Source organism: Tenrec ecaudatus, chromosome 16, assembly GCF_050624435.1.
Source record: "Tenrec ecaudatus isolate mTenEca1 chromosome 16, mTenEca1.hap1, whole genome shotgun sequence".
Classification (NCBI taxonomy): domain Eukaryota; kingdom Metazoa; phylum Chordata; class Mammalia; order Afrosoricida; family Tenrecidae; genus Tenrec; species Tenrec ecaudatus.
The window spans coordinates 63,363,337-63,389,954 of record NC_134545.1 but is presented as its reverse complement, the minus strand read 5'-3'; the positions used below and the strand labels follow the sequence as shown (position 1 = coordinate 63,389,954).

The 26,618-nt window shown below is 37.2% G+C and overlaps 1 protein-coding gene across 1 annotated transcript in view; it reads left to right on the top strand.

The window, feature by feature from the left end:
* PHYHIPL (phytanoyl-CoA 2-hydroxylase interacting protein like) overlaps positions 1-25,685 on the top strand; it is a 40,603-nt gene extending 14,918 nt beyond the window's left edge. Inside the window, exons 2-5 of the mRNA XM_075534250.1 lie at positions 11,818-12,014; positions 14,266-14,440; positions 18,102-18,219; positions 24,429-25,685. Of these exons, the coding sequence (XP_075390365.1) occupies positions 11,818-12,014; positions 14,266-14,440; positions 18,102-18,219; positions 24,429-24,963 (1,025 nt within the window). The 3' untranslated portion in view covers positions 24,964-25,685. The remainder of the gene's footprint in view (positions 1-11,817; positions 12,015-14,265; positions 14,441-18,101; positions 18,220-24,428) is intronic.
* The last annotated feature ends 933 nt before the right edge of the window (positions 25,686-26,618 follow it).

Genomic DNA, 26,618 nt, shown 5'->3' with positions numbered 1-26,618 from the left:
GTTACCGTGTCAGTCCATCTTGTGGAGGGTATTCCTGCTTCACTGACCTCCCACTGATCTTCCAGCGAGATGTCATTCTCCAGGGACAAGTCCGTACTGATGACATATTCAAAGTATGTGAGTCAAAGTCTCACCATCCTTGATTCTAAGGCACATTCTGGCTATACGTCTTTCAAAAACACATTTGTTTATTCTTTTGGCAGACCATGATATTTAAAATATTCTTTGCTAATATAATTCAAATGCATCATTTTCCTGCGGTCTTCCTTATACATTGTCCATGTTTTAGACTCAAAAAAGGCCATTGAAAATACCTTGATTTGAGGTAGTTATTAGTCCTCAAGGTAACATCTTTGCTCTTTAACACTCTATTTATTTTTAAACACTTACATTAGTCCATAATGCATATATAATTCCACACTCGGTCATATCAAGAAAAGTTGTACAGTCATCCCCACAAATGACAGAATATGTTCTTCTTTCTTGTCCTCGTTGTTACCAGCCCTGCATTTCTCTCTGATTGCTCCTGACACTCCCCTAAGAAGCCATTAATCTAATTACTGCCTCTCTCGATGGACCTGTCCTGGATGTCACAGGCAGAAAACATACCAAACAACAACAACCAACAATAGAAAAGTAAAACAGATGAAAAAATGAAAATTAAAAAAATTAGAATAAATTAAAAATGGGTCAAAAAGGGGATTGAATGATAAGACATTACATTTTGACTTAACTATATTTGTCATAATCAGCTTCACAATGATCTCTATCTAATAACAAGGCTATTTATACCCCTGACTGTCTATTGTCAGAAACGATATACTTGAGGCTTAATTATGTATGAAGCCTACAAATGGATTTTAGGTGTTCTTTAAAATATTTAAAGAGTCATTTTGTAGCATATTTGCCTTGAGTAATAGGTCATTTGATATCTTGACTGCTGCTTCCATGGGTTTTGATTGGATACCAGTAGAATGAAATCCTTGACAATTTAAAATAATTTTCTATCATAATGTTGTCTATTAGTCCAGTTGTGAAGATTTTGTTTTCTCTGTTGAGTGGTAATCTGTACTGAAGACTGTAGTCTTTGATATTCATCAGTAAATGCATCACATGCTCTTGGCTTTCAGTAAGTAAGGTTGTGCTATGTACTCATTGCAGGTTGTTCTGGGTTTCCTCCAACCCTGATGTTACATTCTTCTTCGTATAGCTCAAATTCTTTGATGATTTGCTCAGCATACAGATTGAATAAATACAGTGAAAGAATATAACCCTGATTCATACCTTTCTTTAAGCTATGCAGTATTCTCATGTTCCATTTTAATCACTGACTTTTGGTCTATGTGTAAGTTCTGCACGAGCACAGAAAGTGTTCTGAGAATTCCATTCTTACAATATCTGTCGTTTGTTAGGCATCAACTACACAGCTAAATGCCTTTGAAGGTAAATAAAACAAGTAAAACTTTTTTGTTCTTTTTTAAGAAAAAAATTTGATTGCATAAACAATATGGTAAAGCCATCTCTGTTATTGTAGATACTTTATTCATGGCATCATGACATAGCAGCTCTCTTTTGCCCATGTGGTTTTCTACATGGAAAATTATATATGTTGGCTGTGGGATCAAAAAGGAAGTTCATGATAATCTATTTTTCATGGATGATTTTTTAAATTATTATTATTTCCTTATTCTTTGAGATCCTAATTGTAAGATCAGCAGTTCGAAACCACCAGGCACTGCTCAAGAGAAAGATAAGACTGAGACTCATAGTTCTATCCTGTTCTAGAGTCCCTGTGAGCCAGCATCAACTTGATGGCAGTGAATTTGTTTCTGTTTCACTGTTAATCTTTTATTACATGATTTCTTTGTTGGTATTTTATTATAGTGCTATTCTTTTGCCAAACATGAGATTTTTCCATTGCTTATATTATTTTTTAATTATTTAAAGTCCTAAATGTAGTCACATATTTTGTTCACTCACTAGGGAGAATTATTTGTGTATGTATTCCAAATAGTGCTGTAATTTTCTAAATGCAGAGTTTTGTCTATTTATTAAATTGCACATCGTAAATAGGAAATTAAAGATAAAGTACAATTCACAGTTACTGTTTCCCTTTGACTTTGTTAGAAACCATATTGGTTGCTTGCACCATTTAAAGGTAATATTTGGCAAACAGTCTTAATGGTCAACTCATAACAGTTATTTTATAACTTAATTTGTGGTCATAATTCTATAAATAGTTTCAAAGCCTTTGCAGAAGACTATTTAAAATGTGCAGTAAGGCTCTAGATCCTAGGTTCCCAAGCTGACTTGGCCTTGAGTGCTAATGGACTTTATTCTGTGTGAACGTGGTTGGTTTGTGCTAGCCCTTCTTATCTACAGTTTCTCACTTGAAGTGGAAATGTCTGCCTGTACTTGTCCTAACATTGTACTTTGGAAGCAGATAACTTATAGTCTAGATTTCACAGGTTTATAGCTGAAGACGAATTTTGTTCCGGGGGGAAATATGCCTTAAAGTATCACTCGGAAGATGAGATTTTGCACTTGGGGTTAATGTAAGACTTTGGCAATGGTGTGATGGAAGTGAATATGTTTAGGGTGTGGCAAGGATGAGAATGTGGGGGAGACCACAGGCTGACATCTCCACTCATCTTTCAAAATAAGGGAGTACTGCACCATACTTAGTCAACGTATGCTGAAAAGCTGAACTACATGAGGAATGGAGCATCAGATTTGGCGCCAGATTTGCTAATAACCTTCAGTAGACAGATGACACAACCTTGCTTACTGAAGGGAACTTGAAGTACTTACTGGTGGAGATGAAAGACTACAGGCATCATTATGGATTAAATTTCAACTTAAAGACAACAAAACCTCACAACTGGACTAAGATGCAACATCATGATAAATCAAGACAAGATTGAAATGGATAGAGTTTCATTTTACTTGAACCCACAATCAATGCCCAGGTAACTAGCTGTGAAGGCATCAAAAGCTATATTGCACTGGGCAGATTTGCTTCCAAAGGCCTCTGAAGTGTTGTAAATGCAAATATCATTTACTGAGGACTAAGGTGAACCTGAACCAAGCCATGGTATTTTCAGTCATTTTCTATGCATAGGAGAGCTAGATAGGGAATAAGAAAACTTAAGAAGAATGAATGTCTTTGAATTATAATTCAAATATTACAGGGAGAATATTCAGTTTACCATGAACTGAGAATAATGTTCCTTAGAAGCAAGGATGGCAAGATTTTGTCTCACTTATTTTTGAATGGATAAATTTTTTTTGTCAAAAACAAAGTTATACCTACTCTGGATGCGATGTATAGATAAAAATGCTGTGGGGCCTCAAACTTTATTTTTTTAAAGCACATAATTAAAATTAAGAAGTTATATTTTGTACAAAGGAAGAAGCCCATATGAATGTGGAGCCTTGAATGTTAATTTCACTTCCGTACAGTTTCAGAAACCCACAGAGACAGTTCTGCCCTATCTATAGTGTTGAGATGAGTCAAAATGGACTCTCTGGCAATGGGTTTTAGTTCATAGTAACCTGTTGACACCAGTCAATTCCCACTCATGGTGATTCAATGATGCTTTGTAAGGATTTCAACAGATGACTTTTCAGATGTGGAATGCCAGGTATTTCTCCCAGGACGCTTGTCGGTGTACTCGAGCCTCCAACTCTTGTTTTCAGCCAAGCGTGTCACATATTTGCACATAAAGGCCCCTTTGTGGCCATGGAGAAAAGGATTCATGGAGCAAAAATAAGTTTAGATCCTAAGTTGAATACAGATTCTTCTTTCTTTTACTACCACTCCCTTTTGTGTCTTCAATTGCTAATAACCAACAAAATTAATAGCTATGCCTCTTAACCCCTCCCACTTTTATTTAACCTTGCGATGCCTGGATGAGTTTTTCCAAAAAAAGAAAAGAGTCTTGGTGGTGTGCTGTCTGGATTGCTCACTACTAGGATCTGAGGCTCAAACTCGCCAGCTGTTCCATAGGATAAAGATAAGTGATCTGCTCCCATGAAGATTTGTAAAGCTTTGCAAACACTAGAGAGTGTCGCTGAGTCTGAATTGACTTGATGGCAGCGGTCTTAGTTTTTATAAAATAGTAAAAATATAGGAAGTAGAAGAGTCGATAATTAGTAAATATTTCTCAGTTGTACTTTTTATAATTTCAGTTTTTCAAAAGTCAAAAGGTCACCAAAAAGAGTGGGACACATTGACAAGAACCCTCCATTTAAAGAGGAGAGATAATGTATGAACAGAGGCCAGACACTATGTCATTGAAAGAGCTTAGACAAGATACTGAGCTTTTCTGTGCATGCTAAATGTACTTCTCATGATACTAGACACTCCAATTCATTGCTCTGTTGCAGGTAATTACCAGAAAAGATTTGTTTCTAGATAAAAATATGCTTGATGTGGTCATAAAATTATGGAACACTAAATTATTTTATGAATACAAGATGCATACATAAGAAAATAGCACTTAAAGAAACAAACTTCATCTTTAAGACTTGTTTAACATGCTTTCATTTATCATTGCTGATGTCGTTTGCCCTTTATAAGGAAAGATGACTACTAAAATTGCTATTTAGACACTGATTAGGTTAAATACATATATACACTCTGAGTAATTTAACTTTACAGTGGATACTGAATGATCATTTCATTTGTTTCTCATTTGTGCTTTAGTTCACTTTAAGGACAGAGATCACATCCGTTTTAATATCAATTAGACAATTTAACTTGGAACTTAACACTGAATATGGATAGCTAAGAGAGATAAACCTACAAATAGGAGCATGAAGCATTGATCTGTGCTGTTTCTAATGTCAGTAGCAGCAGAATTTTGTGATTATTTCTGACAAAAATAATTTATATGAGGTTGACCACCATAAACACATTTTCTTAGTTTCAAATAAATCTCAAAATCCATTAGCACTGAAAATTAACCACATTCAGATTCTTTCAAAATGTATGTCTTGTGCTTCAGACTTGACGCTCGAGGGTGGTCATAATTCACTACCTCTGACAACATAGACTGCTTTGCAAGAAAGGGCAAGTTTTCTTAAATTTAGGTGCTGTAGAACTATTTCCCTAATACAGTAAGTATCAGGTTGCAACCATTCACCTTACAGATAAACCCCTACTTGACCTTGAGTGTTCTGTCAACTTGCTGCTTTCACTTTGAAATGACTGAACCAACCTCAACTTAAAACAAAGTCTTCCTTAAAACCACCTTCTCTTGCTGAGCATACCACGTGTGAATCTTTGTGTTAAAGTAAGACTAAATAAAACCCACCCATATTAACTTATCTATAAATCTGATTTAAAGACACATTGAGGAACAGATTTCCTTTGTAACTCAGGGACTCCTTGTCCTCTGAAAGTTGAATTGTAATGCCCTCCAAGACAGATTCATTTATTCTTCTAAACATCCACGATATAGTCAATGTTCTTCACCAACAATTATTTCAAATAAAAAAGAAAATCCATCTTAGAAGTACATTGTAAGGCAAAAGAAGATTTCAGGATTTTTGTTATTGTAGATTTAGGCCATCAAAACACATGGGTACTTAAAAAAACAGTATACGGCATTGATAAGGGTACAATACAAATTGTTGGAAATAAAATGTGATCCCAAAAGTGCAATGCCGGGGCTTTGTCTCAAGATAATCAGAAATATGCACCGACATTTACACGGAATAATGTTGGCTCAAATAGTCCTGGAAAAACATGGAAACATGTGACTAATTATTAGAATATCCAAAAATTTACAATTATTTCACTAAATTAAATATAAAAAGGAAAATGTTCACAATATAGTCTTGACAAAAATAGGTTATAAAACAGCATGTGTCACATGTTCCTAGTATAGACATAACGAGTGATTTTTGTTTTGTGTGCCCATCCCCTAAAAGCTCCCTAAATAATTAATAATCAGTATTACCAGGAAAAGTATTTTTATTTAGAAAATGTATTGTAAATAAGCCACACAACAGTCCCCATATTTTGCTGTGGTTACTGTTTTGACTTCCATTACTGTCTTAATTAGATTTTCCTTCCTGGCTTTAAAAGTACTGTAGCTTGTTCAGGCTTGATGAGAAGTAAAGGGCTTCCCCCACTTGATTACAGATCTGATTTTGTAACAGAAGTCATTAAATAGATATCATTACACGCATGTATGCATAATATCCATTATATCATCTTACGCACTTATCAGATATTTTTATCACTAGAACTTTGGAAGGAAAAGAAAAGTTGGCAACAGTTTTTAGTTACTTTCCTCCTGTAAGAATTGTATAGTTTAAGCTCTTAACTTTATATCTTGAATCCATATTAAGTTAGTTATTGCATGTGGTGTGAGGTGAATTGTATAGGATATGAGTTCTATCTCCACAAATTTGTTTTAAAAATAACTAGACCATTCTTTAATAAGGCAATGCAAGTTCTATGAGGAAAGAAAATACATAAAATTTGCAATGTTTTTTAGCTTGTATTTCAATAATTGTTGTTAGAAATAATTCTTTTGAAATGTTTGTTCTCAAAATCAACTTTCATATTTTAGACAAGGTGTGTGAAGCCATGTATTTAAACCACCCCTGATGTAAATGTGAGCTTCTAGTTCTGTATTGAGTCATACTAATCACCAGTGTAACCTTGGGTGTTAGAGTCATTTAGCCTTAGTGTGTGTTAACCCCCAAAAGGTGTCCTACTAAAGAAGAAATGTAAGTTGCATTTGGAAAGTACAGTGATAGTAGTACGATCTTATTGGCTGATAATTGAATATTAGTGGTGGCATACTGGTTATGCATTTGGCAGCTAATTGCAAGGTCAGCGGTTCATAACCACCAGCTGCTCTGCTGGAGAAAGGTGAGGCTTTCTGCTGCCATAATGCATGACCCTCTCAGAAACCCACAGCGGCAGTCCTATCTTGCCCTAAGGTTGCTATGAGTCAGTATCAATTTGACGTCAGTCAGTATTTTCCATTTGTCTTTGTCATGTGGACTGCTGTTGTTTCGTCCGTTTTAAAGCTGGAATCATTTTTGACTTATCACAAAAACCTTTGTCAATTGAAAATTGATTCACAGAGTGTGAAGAGGAACTTACTTATAAACTGATTATAAGATTAGTTAAAAATTCGTCTACCCAAATAGAAATGTTAATAGTTCATCCAGTGATTTTTTAAAAAAGACTTGGATTATGATTATGAAAATTCTTGATATAATTAATCCTTTATAGAGTTGGACTCTATTTGGATCACAGCAAAAATGTGATTTTTAACAAAAATGTTTACATTTTAACAAAATGATGTTTTCATTGAAATTTTAAGAATTAGAAGGAACAATATAAAATATATGGCAATAGAATATTTGTGATTTTAATGAATAACAATGGAAGCTTAAATGGCAGAATATAGTATATTAGGTAAGATTAATCTATTGAAATTCTATTTTCATTAAAATGAATCAAATGTAATGTTACTTTATTTTTATCGCTAGGAACCTATAAAATTGTTGATACTTTATGCCTCATTTTTTGTGGAATAATGTAGACATAGCTATACTGCTCCAGAATACAATTGAACAAGAATATTGAACACAAAATGACAGAAGACCTGATGTCACCATAGTTATGGGTGACACCAAGAACATTACACAGGAAGGAAGCAAAGGTTATTATAAAGAGAAAAGAAAGAAAAAAATTAAAGTGGATGTCAGAGGAGACTCTGAAACTTTAATTGTAGAGTAGCTAATGCAACTGGAAGAAACAATGAATCACAAGAGTTGAGCAGAAAGTTTCAAAGGGAAGCTCAAAGTCTCATAATCAACTGTGGTAGGACCTCCAGTTAGAAAAGTAAACGGAAAGAACATGGTCAGTACATGGCAAGCTGAGCAAACAATAAAAAAATCCATGCCTCACATTGTAAGATTTGATTAGGCAAAATCCTGAGTGAAGCAGGAAGCATAAAAAGAAAATGGAAGACACACAGAGTTACAGGTACGAAACAGAACTGGTGGACATTCAAACATTTCAAGAGGTAGCAGATGATCAAGAATTGACAGTGTTGAGGAAAGAAACCCAAGCTGCACTGAGAGTATTATCAAAAATCAAAGCTCTAGGAATTGATGGAACGCCAACTGACATGTTCAACAAGCTGATGGAGTACTGGAAACACTCACTAATCTGTAACAAGAATTTGGAAGACAACTAACTACCTAACTAACCAACTGGAGGAGATCAAGTGTGTAGCTACTTAAAAGAAAGGTGACTCAACAGAATGGGAATATTATTGAACAATGTCATTAATATCACATGCAAGCAAATTTTGCTAAAGATCATCCATCAAGGTTGCATTGACAAGTAGCTGTCAAACCATAAATCCATGCGTTTTAATTATTGTGCTGACAAGGAATAATGAAAGTACCATAGATTGCCATGAGAAGAAGAAGAGAAAAAACTGTCTTGAAATAAGTACAGCCAGAATGCTCTTAAGATGGAAGGATAATGAAACTTCTCACATACTTTAGACATGCTATCACGAGACACCAGTCCCTGGAGAAGAGGTGGAGGAACAGCAAAAAGAGGAGCCCCTTTAATGAGATGGATTGACACAGCGGCCACGATGGGCTTAAGCATGGCAGTACTTGTGAGACTAGTACAGGAACATAGTGTTGCTCGGAACTGACTTGAGGCCACGAACAAGTCTACCACAAATGAGTCTGGCAGAAAGGCCTGCCGGTAGAGTCTAAAAAGCTTTTCATTAGCATTGCTGATGTTTTAAAGAGAACTGCACTCAGAGCTTAAATGCTGAACACCCTGTTTGGCAGAAGGCTCTGGATGACAGCCAAAGTCCCAAATGCATTCGCAGAGTCCCGTGTGCATTAAGCCTCCAGTGAGTGCCCTCTGATGATGGACTAGGGATGGGAGTTTCCTTGTTACCAGACAGAGCACAATGTAGGGTGGATTACAGACTGCAAATGTAGTTGGGTTAAATGTGACACCTAGTCATTTGATATCCCTTTAGGTCCGATGCATATTTGTTCCAGTTTTTAATGCTTTCTACTTTTCATTTTGATTGAGGTTTTTCTCTTTTATTCTATCGTTAGTTTTTTGTTTGTTTTGATTTTGTATGTTTTTCTGTATATGAAATCCCAATACGTAAATCTATAGAGACAGTAACTGGATTAGTAGTTTCCCAGGGCCAGGCGGGGGAGGTTGGGAGGAAATGGGGAACCAACCATGAGTACAAACAAAAAGAAATGTCCTAAAATTGATTGTGATAATGATTATCCAGCCCTTTTTAATATGCTTAAACTTTTGGAATGCATGACATGTGAATTATATGCCAATAAAACTGGTTCAAAACAAAAAGATAACACAATCAGGATGATAGGCTGGAATGTGAGTTTTTCTAAATAGGACAAACATTGTTCATGTTAGAGTGCTTTTTAGCTTTTTCCTTTGCCAAGCTCAGTAGAGAGGATTGCGTTTGATTTCTTTCCTTCCTTTGACTTCTGGAAAGTTTTAGGCCAGAAGTAATTTGGTACCTTAATGAAACTAAATAAGGAAGAAAGAGAAAGGTCAGGAGTAATCTTCCTGGGAGTTTTGTTGTAGAGAGCATCTGGAGAAACTGGTGTATGAAGGAAGTACATGGAAAAGATAAAAGGGTTTTAAGAAATACCATTCAAGAAATAAAGGCACAGAAGTTATTTTGAAATTAGTTTTCAATGGCCATCTGGCTTCTCTGGCTGCAGCGCAGCTTAAGACTACTTGGGTTAAAGATATAATAAAGGTGGAAATTGTCAAAAGTTTTAGATCAATGACTGATGGGGGAGGGGAGAGAAGAGTCTCACCTGGAAGTGGGATGGACTTCATTGTTGTTTTCCTTTTTGTCGGGCACCATTTTTATTTTGTTCTAGTAGAGAAACCTACTGTTTGCTTTTCCTCATATGAATGGCAATTACTTGTAGTTTATTTTCTTCTGGAGTGACTAAGAATTTTGTTGGATTGAGATGAAGTGGGAAAGGAAAATAAGTAACATTTGGTTCTAATACTTAAGTCTATATTTTCCTTTTTTTGTTCAGTCATTCATCATATCCTGCTATACACTTGTAAGCCAAGCTGTTGGCATTTACTTTACCTGGGAATATAGAAACCAATCTTTCAAGTAACCTGGTGTCACATCAATTCTTCAAGATTTTTTTTAATGTAATAAATCTTTTTATTGGGGCTCATACAACTCTTATCACAATCCATATACATCAGTTGAGTAAAGCACCCTTATACATTCGTTGCCCTCATCATTCTCAAAATTCGCCTTCCACTTGGGTTTCTAGAATCGGCTCATTTTCCTTTTTTTCCCTCCCCTCCCTCCCCGCTCTCCCCTTCCCCCTGAACCCTTAATAGTTTTATAAATAATTATTTTATCTTACTTTACACTGCCCGGCGTCTCCCCTCACCCACCTTCCCGTTTTTTATAACTGTAATAGTCAAAATGGCAATTCATATAGACTACTTCCTAGAATAATCTTGACATAACTTGTAATTGAATAGTCTATAGTAGTATTTTTATGAGCAGCATTGGTGGTGTAATGGTTAAGCGTTGGGCTGCAATCCACATGGTTGGCAGTTCGAAACCATCAGCATCTCTGAGGAGAAACACTAGGCTTTGTACTCCTGGAAACAGTCTTAAGAGAACCACAGCGAGTTGCCATGAGTCAGCATTGACTAAATGCTGTTTTGGTTTTATTATTTATATATATAAAACAGTTATGTACTGTTTATATGTTATTTAAAAAGGGGAACAGAAGGGATACTTTTATAGCTTGTTATTGATAACCCCACAGATTTCTTAAGATAATTCCTCAAGAAATATCTCAAGAAGAAAGAGAATGTTTTAAATCGATTGTGGTAGTAATTGTAGAATACTACTTGATGTGATTGAATTGTGGAATGGTATGATATTTGGATTACCAACTAATAAAAAGGGTTTTGGGGAAAAAGTATTTCCTTTAGTGAGCTGAACCCTTTGATTTGTCACAGAAGCCCGGGTGGTGCAGTGGTTAAGTACTTGCCTGCTGACCAAGAAGGTCAGTGGTCAAACCCACCAACTGCTATTCCGGAAGAAGGTGTGGCAATCTGCGTCTCTGCAGATCACAGCCTTGGAAATCCTATGGGGCAGTTCTTCTTCACAGCAAAGCCATGGGTCTGTGTTGGGCTGCTCACCGCAAGGTCAGCAGTATGAAACCACTGCAGGAGAAAGATGAGGCTTTATCTTCCTGTAAAGGGTTACACAGTATTGGAAACCCACAGGGGAGCTTCTGCACTGTCCTCTATGGTAACTATGAATCAGAATTGACTATGTCAGTCAGCTTGGTTTGGATCAACATTTCATGAAGTTTTCTATATTAAAGTATCTGGTACTATTTTAGAGTAAAATTGCTTCGTCATATAAGAAAAATCAGTTTCTTGGGGCTTTTCATAGGGAATCTACCATGTAAATTTGCTTTTCTATATATCAGAAAGATGGAGTAGCAGTGTTTTTGTTTTTATTTGAAAGCACATATTGGAAAGGTACATTGAAAAGGCAGAGGACTACACTAGTTACTTTAAAATTTTTTATGAAGACTTTGTAAGGGTTATTACTGTCATTAGCATACAAACTACTTCATGAACAAAATGAAATAAAAGAGCCAGCAATTTGAGAGTTAAGTTCAGAAATATGAATACAGCTAATAACCTTGCAAACTGGAAATTCTGTTATTTGGAGACTAACGCTGTGCATTATTTTCTTTCAGGAAACAAGTCACAAGACAGCGGTATAGCAGAGATGGAAGAGCTTCCTGTGCCGCATAACATAAAAATAAGCAACATTACATGTGACTCCTTCAAGATTTCATGGGAAATGGATGCAAAATCAAAGGACCGCATTACACATTATTTCATTGACCTCAACAAAAAGGAGAACAAGAACTCTAATAAATTTAAACATAAGGTAAAATCCTAACACATTGAAACTGTGCAGTAACCCATCACAGTCCTGTGGATTCTAATTATGTAAAATCATATTCAAATGCATCTTTAAAAAATGATATCTAAATAGGATAATTTGAAAGGAAAAATGACTTATGAGGTGTACTTGATGATCTTTGAGGAAAATAAAATTCTATGTGATTTTTAAAGCCTATCCCTCTAAAACATTTCATAAGAAAATGAATTGCCATGCAGAGTGTTAAAAGACAATTTAAAGAAAAGGTAAAATCATGACTCATAGAGACATAAAAATGGAAAAGTGTTATGAGTTTTATTTACTTTATTAATAAGGAAACTGAGGAGGTATTTAGACCATTTAAAAAGATAAAGAACAAATAGATTTTGTCAGGAATATTGAGATGAATGTGCAAGTAGAGGCAAAATTGGTGTTTCCAACTGGCAGAAGGGGAAGTGGGAAGTTGTACCCTCCATTGGACAGAATACATTTGCATGTCTTTACACAGCATGCTGATTTGTTACTATCGTGTATTGATAAACTAAAGTCATAAGATCGCTCCTCTAGAGCCAGAAACAGATGGCCAGCCTAGCTTTCCCTCTGAGCCCCAAGGTTTCTGCATGACAACTTCCCAAAGAGGGACCTGATATGGTTTAGAAACTTCCGAATAGTCACTGAAGCACCGTAGGGCTAACAACTGTTATTTTGGTTGTTTGGTTTTTTACTTCATGTTTTCTCTCGATGTAGTTTTATTATTATTATTATTATTATTATTGTTTTAAAAATCATTTTATTGGGGGCTCTTACAACATTCCATACATTAATGGTATCAAGCATATTTTTACCTATGTTGCCATCATCATTTCCAAAACATTTTCTGGTTGAGTCCTTGGCATAAGCTCCTCTTTTTTGCCCTCCCTCACCTACCCTTCCACCTTCATGAATCCTTGATCAATTACATATTGTTATTATTCTTTCTTTTGTGTATTGAGGATAGAAATACTAATCTTTGATATTTTAAATATGTAACACTTCTCTGATATTCATTCCCATACCTGACAATCTACCTCCTCCTCCTCGTGGCCATCAGTTGATTCTGCCCTACAGGACAGGGCAGAACTGGCCCTCTGAGTTCCTGATGCTTACCGCATTCCAGGATAGGTATAGAGAGGATAACAGTTACCTGGGCTGAGTATCCTTTCTTATGTTTCATTGTTTTCACTTATAAGTAAAAACTCAACTTTAAAACATAATTAAATTGATAGAGTTAATTTGGGAAATCTTTTGGAAGAACTATCTTTTCTAGAAATTTTGCATTTTACTAGAAATGTAATTATACATACTAAAGACAATAAAACATGTTAGATAGTAAAGATAAATGAAAGAGATCAGTCATTATTCGTTCCTTAGCACATTTCTGATTGTGCTCGCTAGTGATGGGCATTCAATTTCTGACGTTTGCCTTCTTGAAGCAGCTGTGAAATATCCAAGAGTAATGATGAATAAGTCACGAACGGACCCTTTTCTTTTCCCTCTCCACCTGTAGATTGCCATATCTTAGAAATACAGTGATTACCCAACCAGCCGGTTTAATGATCTTACTGATAACTGCTTAGAAAAACTCAAACTTTTCTTAGATACATATATCTGAATGCAAATGAAACAAGTTTACCTCATTAGAAGGTAAAACTTATTTTTTTAATTTTAAAATACTTAACTTTAGAGTTTTGTTTTTAAACTTTATAACTAAAAAATATTTTCTTATAAAATATTTATTAGCATTATCCAGGTAAAAATAGCACATAGTATAAGTAAAGAAAATGTAATATTTTTAAATACTAAATATTGTATCACTTTTTATTTCACTCTTTTATCATTTACCCATTGCAGTCAATTTTATTCCTAGAAACCTTATAAAACAGGATAGAATTACACCAGAGCATTTCCAAGTCTGTAAGCCTCTGGAAGCATACTGCTGCATCTTGTTCCCACAGAGTGGCTGGTGGATTAGAACTGCCAACCATTTAGTTAGCAGCTGAGCACTTTATCACTCAGGGCTGCTTACAAAGAATGCTGTAGTAGAAAACAATAGATCTGAAATTCAAGTATATTTATATCATTAATTAGCTTTATGAATTTTGGGCATGTCGGTAAGTCATACCTTAGTTTCCACATATAAAGAAAAAATGGATAAATTCCCTGTTATGTTATTTCAATTAACTTACCTCCCTTTACCTCTATCCCATCCCTGTTTTAGGATGTCCCAACAAAATTGGTGGCAAAAGCTGTTCCCTTGCCTATGACTGTCCGTGGACACTGGTTTTTGAGCCCAAGAACTGAGTATACAGTAGCAGTGCAGACTGCCTCAAAACAAGTTGATGGTGACTATGTTGTGTCTGAATGGAGTGAAATTATAGAATTCTGCACAGCAGGTAAGAGAGCAAAGTACAAATATAGAAATGAAAATAGCTCTTTGGAAAACTAATTACAGAAATATTCATTTGTGTGTAATCTTCAGTTGATATGTATTATATTAGTTGTTTTTTGCATTGCCAGTAACATTCTATAGAAGAATAAGTTATACAATATCAATTGGATGAAGATGAGGTTCTTAGTTTCAAAAAGCTGGGTCATGGCACCAAGTTACTTTGCTACATTCATAGTGTGATTTTTCAAAGAACATTTTGCAAATAAAAATTGATGCATTTTGAAATATACTCAGCATCAATTTGGAATTTTATTTTGAGAGAGCTGAGCTTTTCTGACCCTCTGAATTTTCCTAGAAACCGAAAGAACAAGTCAGGATTTTCTCTAATTTAAGGTTGGGGATAGAGCTCAATAAATGTCTCAAAATGCATTAGGTTTTTTCACTTACGGTCTGGAATTGCTGAGAAGAGCTGTCTTTAGGATGGTGTGTGTGTGTGTGTGTGTGTGTGTGTGTGTGTGTGTGTCTTCAATAACGTGTCTGCATAAGCACTGGGATATCTGATGTGGGTAGCTGTCCCCTTTACTTCAACAGCCTGTGGAGGTTACCATCATTTCCTTCACTTGTTTAATTACTTATTCAAGAAACAGTCATTTATTGAGCACTTCTATAGCAGTGGTGCTACATAAGTCAGTAGTTGGATAAATGTTGAAAAGGATGTCTGGTGGCAGGCTGGATTAGGCATTGGGCTGCTAACCACAAGGTTCGCAGACCAAACCCATCAACTGCTCTGCTGGAGAAAGATGGAACTGTCTGTGCCCATGAAGATTCAGTCTCAGACACACCTTGTGAGGGCAGTGCCAGTCAGAGTGGACTCCACGTCAGGAGGCTTGGAGTTGGGGTGGAGGGATGCAGAGATAATCTGTGAAAAAACAGCATTTCCTTCTCCATCTCCGTCTTTGTTTCCGCTCCTTTGTCTACATGTCCGCTTCCCACAAACAATTGTAGAGAAAGGCTTAATGTTTGTTTCAACATTAAGGAGCTTGTCGAAAAAGCCTTAAAAACAACTCGCCTCACTTATTGCAGGTTGCTTAGCAACTTTCCCCAGCTTCAGATAGATTAACTTTTTCTTTCCCTTGGTTTCACACTTAACATTATTTTAGACTCAGTGCATGGATAGCAACTGCTTTATCTCAATATGTTCTGTTCTTTCTCAATCTCAAACTCAATATAGAACTTCTTATATTGGTATGTTGATTGGATGAAATTGTATTTTACTTTCCTGTAAATAATATTTTATTTTCAACCATTTAAATTTTGTTTGTTCTACAAAGATTTCTATAGCAGTGCAACATCTGTGTTTGGTAAGGATGTTATTGCCTGAGAGCAAGAGTAACCATGTCTTTAATAATCTATTTTTTCATACCTAAGATCTTACCAATTGTAAGATTTATTTGGCAGAAAAATAGTACCGCCAGTGAATCTGTGTTCTTATCACATTTGTTGTCTGACACATTTCAGAGAAGATAAAATGTGAAAAATTAATTTTAGAAGACATGAAATATGCTAGTAGTTGTAGGTCCATAATCAATAAAGAAATATCTGCCCATTTCAATATTGTATTAAGGGTGTATCCCCAGTTTTTTCCACTGACATAACTTTTACCTGTCATACATGTTTCATACTGGAATTGACTCTTTCTCTGGCCTTCTGAATGCTTCCTCTTTCTAGTGCATTTCTTTCTATTTGCTTTCATTTGTTTCACTAGGGTGGTTTCATCTACATTAGGCATGTAAGCACTGTCTCTTTTGCCATCGTTTTACATGCTATTGTCAATGTACGTGCAATTTTCAAAAATCTGCACCAGCCAGTACAAAAATCATTAGGGAAAGATATGAAATGTTTTTTCTTTAGCTTAAGGAAAACCCTTGACATGTCCAGTTCAGAAATTTAGAGATACACACACACACACACACACACACACACACACACGAATCTACCCTTTTGTCATATTACTTTAAATTTAGAGCTATCTTCTCCCTCTTGCTTTTTAATTTACCTACATTTTCTAATTTCTCTAAGGGAGCTTTGGAGTAAATAATAAAGACAATCCTAGCATTTAAATATGTCACAGTAGTTTTCTATAAACTAGTTTGCATTTTTGTTTCCAGGGGAAACAATCCCGGGAGAATTTACACTGTTTAAAATGTTTCCATTTTAAAAAATCATGTAGAGACTATTTTACGCAAGTTTTATCAATAGTGTAGACTCTGTAAACTGGGAGTAACTTCTTCATGTCTGTTGTCTTTTAATCTAGACATCTCATTCAATCTAGGCACTAGACAAGGTGTTTGAAATAAAATGGTCAAGGTTAGAATGCATAACCTCAAGAACACAATGAATTGACTTCTAGTCTGTGACGAGAGAAAAGCCCCGTGCTTACCCGGCTCGGACAGCATTAGTACTTAGCACAGTTGCTCTGCTTTCTGCCTCCAGGTGCCCCAACGCATAATAGAAAGAATGCTGTCAGTCCTGGCCCAGCCCCACACCAACCACTGGGACCCATGAGGGTTTCACACTGATACTCAGAAGTATATCACAAGCTCTTCCTAGTCCATCCTTGTCTGAAAGCTTCTCCTGTAAAAAACCTGTTCAGTATCATAGCAACACACAAGCTCCCAGGGACACCAGAGTTGTAGGTACTCATGTGATGCATTGGCCAGAAATAGACCCTGGTCTCGCAAGCACCGAACAAACAAGGCCCCTAATAAAACTTACCATAATACGTTACATAGAATTATCTATGTATTTATTTCTTTCCTTAGACTATGGGAGAATAGTATCTTTTAATGTGATCATCTAATTTTGCATGGTGCTTACTAAACATAGTATGTTCCAATTTAAATAAATAGTTGTTGAGCCACTGAAGCAATGAGTCAACAAATAAATTGTGCATTTCTGCTAGAGTACCTCTCTTTGGAAAATTTTACTAATCCTATGAATGATTTTCTCCCCCTTAAATTCAAGTACATAAGTTTGATTACAATTCCCAAAAATTTGCAAACCTCAAAAATTTGCAAAATTAAACTGGTACTTTAGATTTTGAAGTCCTTTCCACCCAAAGAGCAGCAACCAAACCTCAAAAACTACTAAGTTACTAGCTATATGAACATTACTCAAATATTAACTTTTGATGAGCTTTAATTTGCTACATTAGTGAAATGACTGCATTGCAATCTACTGTGCCAGCCTAACAGGCTTATATCTTAGAGAATAGATTAAATGAGTGATAAAATTGTTCCTTTTCAGCTTTGGTAGTGATTGCAGGTTATAAACTTATTTTATTCAATTTATCAACTGATTGAAGAACACCTGGCCAGGTGCTGATTATATATTATTTGCGTTTTGCTGAATTCATGTTTTTTATTGATACATTATTGTCCCAGCATTTTTCATTTTCAAAAGTGAAGAAATGCAAGGCTATCCTAAGGTCATTACCAAAATATTTAGTAGAAAGAAAAAATGTGTCACACAAGACAATGAATGATTTCTTATTTTAAAGTAACATCCAACTCTACAGGTGAGCTTTAATCATTTCTAATTTCTTAAGGATGAAGTTGGTAATTTTGGTGCTATTATCTTAATCACAGATATTTTGTTGTTTTCAGACTATTCAAAAGTTCATCTAACACAACTGTTGGAGAAGGCGGAAGTGACTGCAGGACGTATGCTAAAGTTTTCTGTTTTTTATCGTAACCAGCAAAAGGAATATTTTGACTATGTTCGGTAAGAATGAAAAAATTGTATTGATTTGTTACTAAATATTATTCCAAATTCTATGTCCAGTTCCCCTTTGCTTCTAGTTCTCTGAAATAGCAATTTCAATTTCCTTTTCAAAATAGGTCATTGGAAGCTCCTTTTATTTCCCAGAATAAATAAGCAGAAGTCAGCACATAGGATTTTCCCATTTCACTTAGATTTCTTTCCATAATCATCTGAAATGTTACTATTCTGTCAATGAGCACTTCGTGCACATGCAGAGTCCTTAATTCCCAATCATTCAATGCCCTTTGTCTCATCTCGACTACTCAGCATCCTCCTTTTTTGGTGGGGCCCTTTGACATTGAAAATAGGAGATAACAGAGTGACTATTTCATGAAATATGAAAAGGCTTCAAAAAGTGTGCAAAGAAATGGAAATAAAAGATAATGAAGCTTGTTCACAAACCTTTTCAAGTACCCTGTAACATGGTGATTTCCAGAGGGATTTTTAGGTTTCTGGTTCATTGAAAAGCTTTCCACTATTATTTCGATTAATTATTCAATAAGATAATCTCCTTTCATGACTTTTGAATTCAAAACCAGTGATTTGACTAGTCTTTCTAAGATTGGAGGCACCTGGTGGTGGTGTAGTGGTGCATTGGGCTCTGATCCTCAAGGTCAGCCGTTCAAAACCACCAGCCGCTCTGTAGAAGGAAGCCGTGCTTGCTACGCTTGTCAACAGTTAGTCTCTGAAAGTCATGGGGCAGTAGTTCTACCCTGCTCTATAGGGTGGCTGCGAGTCAGTGTCAATTCCATGACAGTGAGCTTGGCTTGGTTTCCGGTCTAAGAGTGCATGTTTATCCCTGGTAGCAGATTGCATACCGTCCATCTGGCAAGAAGTGTTGATCTTACAGCAATTTTATATTTGTTGAAGAAAATTTCAGGGGAGTAAGTAGGAGGCTAAGTATTTTAAAGTTGAGACCAACATTTTAAAAATGGCAAACGCTGCAGAAAGTCCCAAAACTTTTACATAGCAACCCTATGGTTTGTCAGTTAAAAGCCTTACTCTTATTTAGGTCCCGGACGATTAAGTTTACAGCATTGTACATGAAAAAGGTTAGGAAATGTGGTTTCTATAATTATTTTTTTAAGTTTCCCATTTCTCTAGTTTTTCTTAAATCATCATCATGGTTCCAGGTTTAAAGTGGCTCAAAATTTTGGAAAAGGGAAACTATAGAGAGAACAATGGATTTATGTATCTGTGTTTTTTAAATTAAATGCTTTGCAGTTTTATGTATACTTACATCGTATATGGGCAAAACATCCTTGTCTTTTGTTTGATTGTTTGAAATGTAAAGCTTCGCTGAGCATTCTATTAGCTGGTCTTTACAGAGACTTTATATAAGTCCTAGCATGTTATTCTAATGGAGAAAATGTAAACTAATTATTTTAGAATGGCCATGCATATCTAGTAGGAACAGTATTTCTTGATATTTGTTACGCATACAATTTGAAAGCAGGACACTGGGTTTAAATGTCTTAGATGGCCGCTAGAGGTCAGGATTCCACTGTGCTTTTGCTTGTCCTTTGGGTGATCGTTGACCTTTGTTCAGGTCTTTGGTTTATTTATTTTCCACCAACCCTTTAGGAAGTAAAAAGATATAGTCAGAGCATCTAAAACATGGAAGAAAATTATTTTCTGTGTGTGTGTGTGTAATCCCAAGCTATTAGCACAAAATGTTTGCCAATGAGAAAAGTTATCTTTCTTAAATGTATCATGATGTTCTATAATTTTTACTTTCTCGTTTGTCCTCTTTCCTCCTGCCCCACTATCATGTGTATGGTCGTTCACCTGTCAGTAATTCTTCTCAGATACATTTCAATTGACCAAACACGACCAGGAGCGGTACACCCTCCTCACCATCAATTGTAGATCCTGGCTTTCCCCTGCCCGTCACTATTAGCTCACTGCTCCCACCCCTCACCTCCACCTATGCCCCCGCCTCCCCCGCTCCTGAACCGTTGGTTCCGTGGCTGTCTCCTGGGATTGCTTATCCTACCTGCCTATCCTACTTAGACACACCAAAAGAAAAAAGAGCGAGACTGTACAAGTCGCTCCAAGTTTAACTATTGTCCTGCCCCAGAGTAGATGAGTGTCCCTCCGTCTGTGCATTCCCTTTCCTTCGGGGCGGCTCCGTATCCCAACACCCGTTTACCCAACAGCGCGTAGACCCTTTAGTCCTTAGCATTCGTCACTGGGGGACATGCCTTCTGCAAGACCCGGGTTCCCTTTCCAGAAGTCAAGGACGGAGCTGCCTAGTATCCCACCCCCGACCCTGTTATACCTTTAGACTTTCTGTGTGGCACCCTTGTGAATATCCCCAAACCAGTTCAGATGAGTTGCCAAGCGCTGCCCTCCCTCCCACCCCTCCGAAGTCTACAATAGGGATTCTTCAGGGACTTCCTGGCTTTGCTCCCATTGCTGGTCTGTTGCACTTCCTCTTGGTTTGCCTCCTGTGGGCGGGGTCAGACCGGCAGCACTCCTTGAACTGTATCTTCAGCGCTCTCCTCTAGGGAGGGGCGGCCTGAAGCAGCCCTGCAGCCCTCTCTGTGAACCACCTGCTCCTAGCAGGAACATACATTGTCCTCAAGGCCTGCTGCATTGGAATGAGGTCTACTCTGGCTCCCTCTCCTGTGGAGACATAAACAAAACCTTCCCTTGGGGTAGATCACTGCTGTTTCCCCATTGCCCTGTTTCTTTCTCCCCTACCCCTCTGGGCGGTAAAGGCCTATGAGAGGGGGCACAGGGACGATGTCTTTCAGCACAGGTGCGAGCTGCATCTCTGCTTTCTGTATGTTTTTGACGATGTATGCATCATTTGGCCCTCAGCCTGGGAACTGTGCAATATGTACATTGTCTCCCATGCTTGTTCTGCCTTTTTAACCCGGTGAACTCATGTTGTACTTGCCCTTTGTGCTTGCTAGCTTCCCTCAATCTGACAGCCCCAACTCTTTCCAGGAGACGAGGGGCTTCATCTTTTCGTCACTTTTCCAGGGATTCCTATTACTCCATTGTGCACGTGTACTAGGGTATTTTAATCAATCATGCGTCTGTTGATGGAAATTTCCATTTCTGGGCATTTCTGAATGAATGGGCAGAAGGGATCAGAGAGCGGAGTGGCAGAGTGAGCTTGTTGGACTAGTTTTCAGTAGATCTCCGCGGGCCTGGGATTATGACCGCCCTTAGACAGCAGTCTGGGGAAATTACTGCATGCTGGCCGGTCTTAGATCTTGGGCCCTGGAAGGGGGTGGTGGACACCATCTCACCGGAACCTGGTGAGGGATGCGGAGAGCTGGCGGGCAGATGCAGTGAGCTGAGCACTTTAGCGAGCGTCGCAGCACGCCCTTGAATTGCTCCATGGGAGAAACTCCTAAGGGGAGATCTGGAACACAAACCCTGGTACACTGGAATTCTATTTCTAGCACCCAGCCTCCCAATTCTGGCCTCCTTACTTCTTAATTTTCCAATCTAACAACAGGAATACCTGGTAGCTGGTTTTATGTGGACACCATTTCGGGACTCCTTTTCTGAAAACCAAAGTCTGCTCTTTCTAATTTCTAAACTAGGGACCCAAGTGGGAACATCCCTAAAAGATAGCAGCCTTTTCGACAGACAATAGCCATTCTTCTTCAGTGAAACACCACAGGAGGAAAAAGTGGTAGTCCAACCTCACCCCCACCCTCCTCCCCACAGAGCCCTGGTAGCATAGTTGATTGCATGTTGGACTGCTAACCACAAGGCCAGAAGTTTGAAACTATCAACAGCTTTAGAGCAAAATGATGAGGCTTTCTACTCCCTTAAAGTTCCTGCCCCAGAAAACCCCCAGGGCAGTTTTACCCTGTCCTGTAAGGTTACTGTGGATCAGCATTGACTCGGTGACAGGGAGTTTTGTTGTTTGTTTGTTTCTGAGATAGAAAATGCACCAAAATCACAGCGATAGGCTCCAGCATATGAATAATTGTGAAGATGGCAGAGGAGTAGTGTTACCATTCATCGCAGCCAGCAATTACAAACACACTTGAAACAAATGAACAATCAACAAAGAAGTAGAAAATATAAAGAATTAAATGCGAAATTTCAAAATGAAATATAGAAAGACAAATTTAAGAAATTAATAGATGGACTCACTAAAATTAAGAGGAGGAAAGAATCATTGAAGTACAACTTATTTCACTGATTTGATTTCAGCTCCTAGTGATTCTCGAGGTCAGAGTAGAAATTTCCCCAAATGTTCCCAACCCTGAAATCTCTGTATAAGCAACTGTCACATCTTCCTCTCCTGGGGTGGTTAGTGGGTTCAAACGATCAACCTTCAGGTTAGCAATCAGGTGCTTCCACCAACCACGGTGCCACCAAAGCTTCTTTAGTAAATTTCAAGGTCTAATAATAGAAATAATCCAATATAATAAATACAGAGAGAGTTGACAACGATTAGCAGAGCCTAGTGAACTTGTGGATCTAAATTAATACCATCAAAATACAGAATTAAGGGAGAAAATGCTGAAAAAGTACTCAGAGAAAGAGTTGCTTAAAATGCCCCTAATTTGGCAAGATGACACAAACCTACAGATCCAAGAATCCGAGCAACTAGTATAGACGCACAATGATTCACACTCAGACACAACACAAACCCTTGAACACTAAAGACAAACATCTTCAACGCGGCAAAAGAGAGAAATAGCACCTTCTCTGTAAAGGATACACAATTCAAATCACAGGGTTTTTTCCATCAGAAACCATGGCAACCAGAAGGAAACAGCACAGCGTTTTTCAAGTGCTGAAAGAAACCTGTCAACCCATAATCTTAAAGGCAGTAAAAAATACCCTTCAAGAATGGAGGGGGAATAAAGACAGTCTCAGAAAAGATGAAAGTAAGAATCTGTCACCAGCAAACTGATCCTAAAGAACAGCTAAAGGAGGTTTTGAAACAGATAGAAAACGATAAAAAGAATCTTCTATATCCCAAGAAGGGAGAAGGGTCAAACAGGAAAGAGTAAAATAAAAAAATAGGTCCTACCCAGGATACCCCACTGCATGTATTCATCAGCTTTCCGGTTACTGTTTTGACAGTGTCTTGGTTTTTCCTTGAATCTACATTGTAATAAGCTAGCTTTGTGGTTCTCAACACTAGAAATTGAGGTCTATCGCTGTTTCAAAGTCCAAACCTGGAAACACCTCACTGACCCACACACTAAGAATGTTAATTTTGGAAACCTTTGCTTGCCTGAGGGGTCATTTGTGTTCATCATCCCAAGTCATAGACTAAGAAATCAGGGGCCTTGCCAAGAAACAGAAAAACTCAATGGGCATTCTGGAGAGAATATAGTAAAGAAACTGTTAACAGGTCTAGGGACATAGACGGAAACAACTGAGGAAGTAACCAGCAACTCTTAACCGATGAAAGTTGTACTGTTCTTGCAAAGGGGAATTGGGGCACCAAGAAGGAGCAAGAATTGGATATGTGTAGTTATAAATGAACACAGGGCTCTGAAAATGGGGAGAAAGACATGGGACAGGCTTTTCCTACCCGACATTTCTTGTTGATGCCTCCATCATCAGAACCGGCTGAGAACCAAGGAGTGAGGAAGAACCAATAGGAAGTACAGGATGATAAAGCCCCAGGCCACAAAGCAAGGCAAAAAAGGGTGGAGAACAGATCACGGGAGTGAGTGCAAATGACAATACCAGTTCTGTTTTCAGCATAATGCAGGCGAGAGAACCGGATTCATAGAATTAGCCCTGGATAATTGATTAGTCAATTACACTGTGTTAATATAGGTGAAAACAGTAATTTTATAACTAAATTCTGACATCCTTAAAAGAAATAGTGAACATATTTAACCAGTTCTGTTAGTCCATTTCTCTTCAATAAGTTCATTTCTAAATATGATTTCAATGATAAGATTTCTAACTCCAGTATAATTTTCCTGATGGGATATTACATTGAAGTCCTGCAATGTGAGTAGCAGACGACTTCAGACCTTTATCTTATGGTCCAGGCTAGGCATAGAATAGGCTGTCAAGAAATGCTTTCTCTTTGATCTCATAGCAGGACGGGCAAGCAAGCCCCTTACAGTTAACTTTTGGGCCTATTACGATGCTGCATGCATACCACATCGTGACTTTACCACAAGTGTACCAAGCAGTGGCACTCCTCTTCATTTCTTTTGCAGAGACCACCACGGGAATGCCATGCAGCCCTCTGTCAAGGATAACAGCGGCAGCCATGGCTCTCCCATTAGTGGGAAATTAGAAGGCATCTTCTTCAGCTGCAGCACTGAGTTCAATACAGGGAAACCACCCCAGGATTCGCCTTATGGAAGATACAGGTTTGAAATTGCAGCAGAAAAACTCTTTAACCCCAATACTAACTTGTACTTTGGGGACTTCTACTGTATGTACACTGCTTATCATTATGTGATTCTTGTTATTGCTCCGGTGGGATCACCAGGAGATGAATTCTGTAAGCAGCGCCTTCCTCAGCTAAATTCCAAGGATAATCCGTTTCTGACCTGCACAGAAGAAGATGGCATGCTGGTTTATCACCATGCCCAAGATGTCATTTTAGAAATCATTTACACTGACCCTGTGGATCTTTCTCTGGGCACTGTGGCAGAAATCACTGGTCATCAGCTCATGAGTTTGTCCACCGCCAATGCAAAGAAAGATCCCAGCTGCAAAACCTGTAATATCAGTGTTGGACGTTAACGCCCACCTTCTTCCTGAGCCCGTGTCTTCCCTTAGGAGCCCCGGGCCTCCGTTGTCCATACTCACCGCCAGATGTTTTCCACTGAAGCATGCACATGCCGCTATTACCAAAACCAGACCGTCATATTTCAAATTTCATTCCGTCTTTCCGTCAGTGTTTCCGGCCCCCACTCCTGTCTCTTGCTTTCAATGATGAATACCCGGAGTTCTCCTTCTGACACTTTATTGCCTAGATGCTGCAATGTTTTTATTTTTCTTTTATGCCAAACTTAACAAATCAATTCTATATAGACCGCTTTAGCAAAATTTCAGATAATGGCTTATCAATGGTGTTTAAATATGCGCTCGTTTTAATCTACTGAACAAACACTGGGATAACTCCAAACCGCATGAAAGGGTATTACTTGCAGCATGAGTTCGATCTTGAAGCCTAGAATTGTCAGCACTTCCAACGTGTTGTTTGACAGTGTTATTTATGTTATTTATATTAGCTAACAGGAAACAACTACTGTGTTTCAACATAATAAATATAATAGAAAAATATTTTATTTGCATCGTTGTATAAAATATTTACAATCATAGAATATATAGAGTTACATTTTAATAGCAATTGTATACATTTCACGAAACCATTTCCTTTATCAAAGATTTTGTTTGTGAACCTCAAATAGTTGTGTGTCAATCCTGTTACAAGTAGATGATTTTAATTAAACACATTGATGAAGGATGTTACTCTGATTCATAAAAGCTATAAAATGTCAGGTAATTCCAGAGACACAATAAGCCTCTGACATAGTCAACATTCTTTCCATCCAAACTATATGAAAATATGAATTTCTTTAACATCATGCTGAAATATTACAGAAAATAGAAATACATATGTGGTTGCTACATCAGAGAAAATGTTAATCTTTTACTTGTTTTTACAAAAAGAAAAATAATGAACACGTGATGTAGTACAAAATAACACAAGACACATTCTATACTCAAGTTGATAGTGAATCAATAGTCTGGATTCTTTTTTAAGATGCATGGCAAACAATTTTCAGATCTAATTTTGTACAGAAACAAGAGTAACTACAGCTCATGAGAAAGTTTTTTTGACTTCACAAAGTATAGATTTAGAACATTAAGAAAAATGCATATTCCCAATGGAAAAATAGTTATATAATCTTAGATACAATAAACAAAAAGATTAGCAATCTTAACTATCATCACATTAGATTATATCCTACAGACACATAACTATCCAAAATACCTGTTTTCAAATTTTAATGCAATATCTTAATATAAATATCTGTCGATTATAGACAAAGATAGTAATTCACAAAGTACATGCTATCAGAATGAACTTTGGTCATCAGAAATGTAAAATTTCAAATAAAAATTAGCAATGACACATTCTAGTATATTTTAGGATTACTGAAAGTCTAATAGACTCAAGGAACAAAGTAGATTTTTAAATAGTCCTTAACAATCTATTAGAGATTCAAATCAGTTGTTTTTACGAGTTGCATCGCTTTTTACTTGAACATGGGCAGATTTGTTCTTCCTCGTCTTGGTTTTTCCACACATCCACGTAAGCATCACTGAGCCTTCCCTAACAACAGCCCGTTCAATGCGTGGATGATGTGTGCCAGTTAGGCTTCATGAAC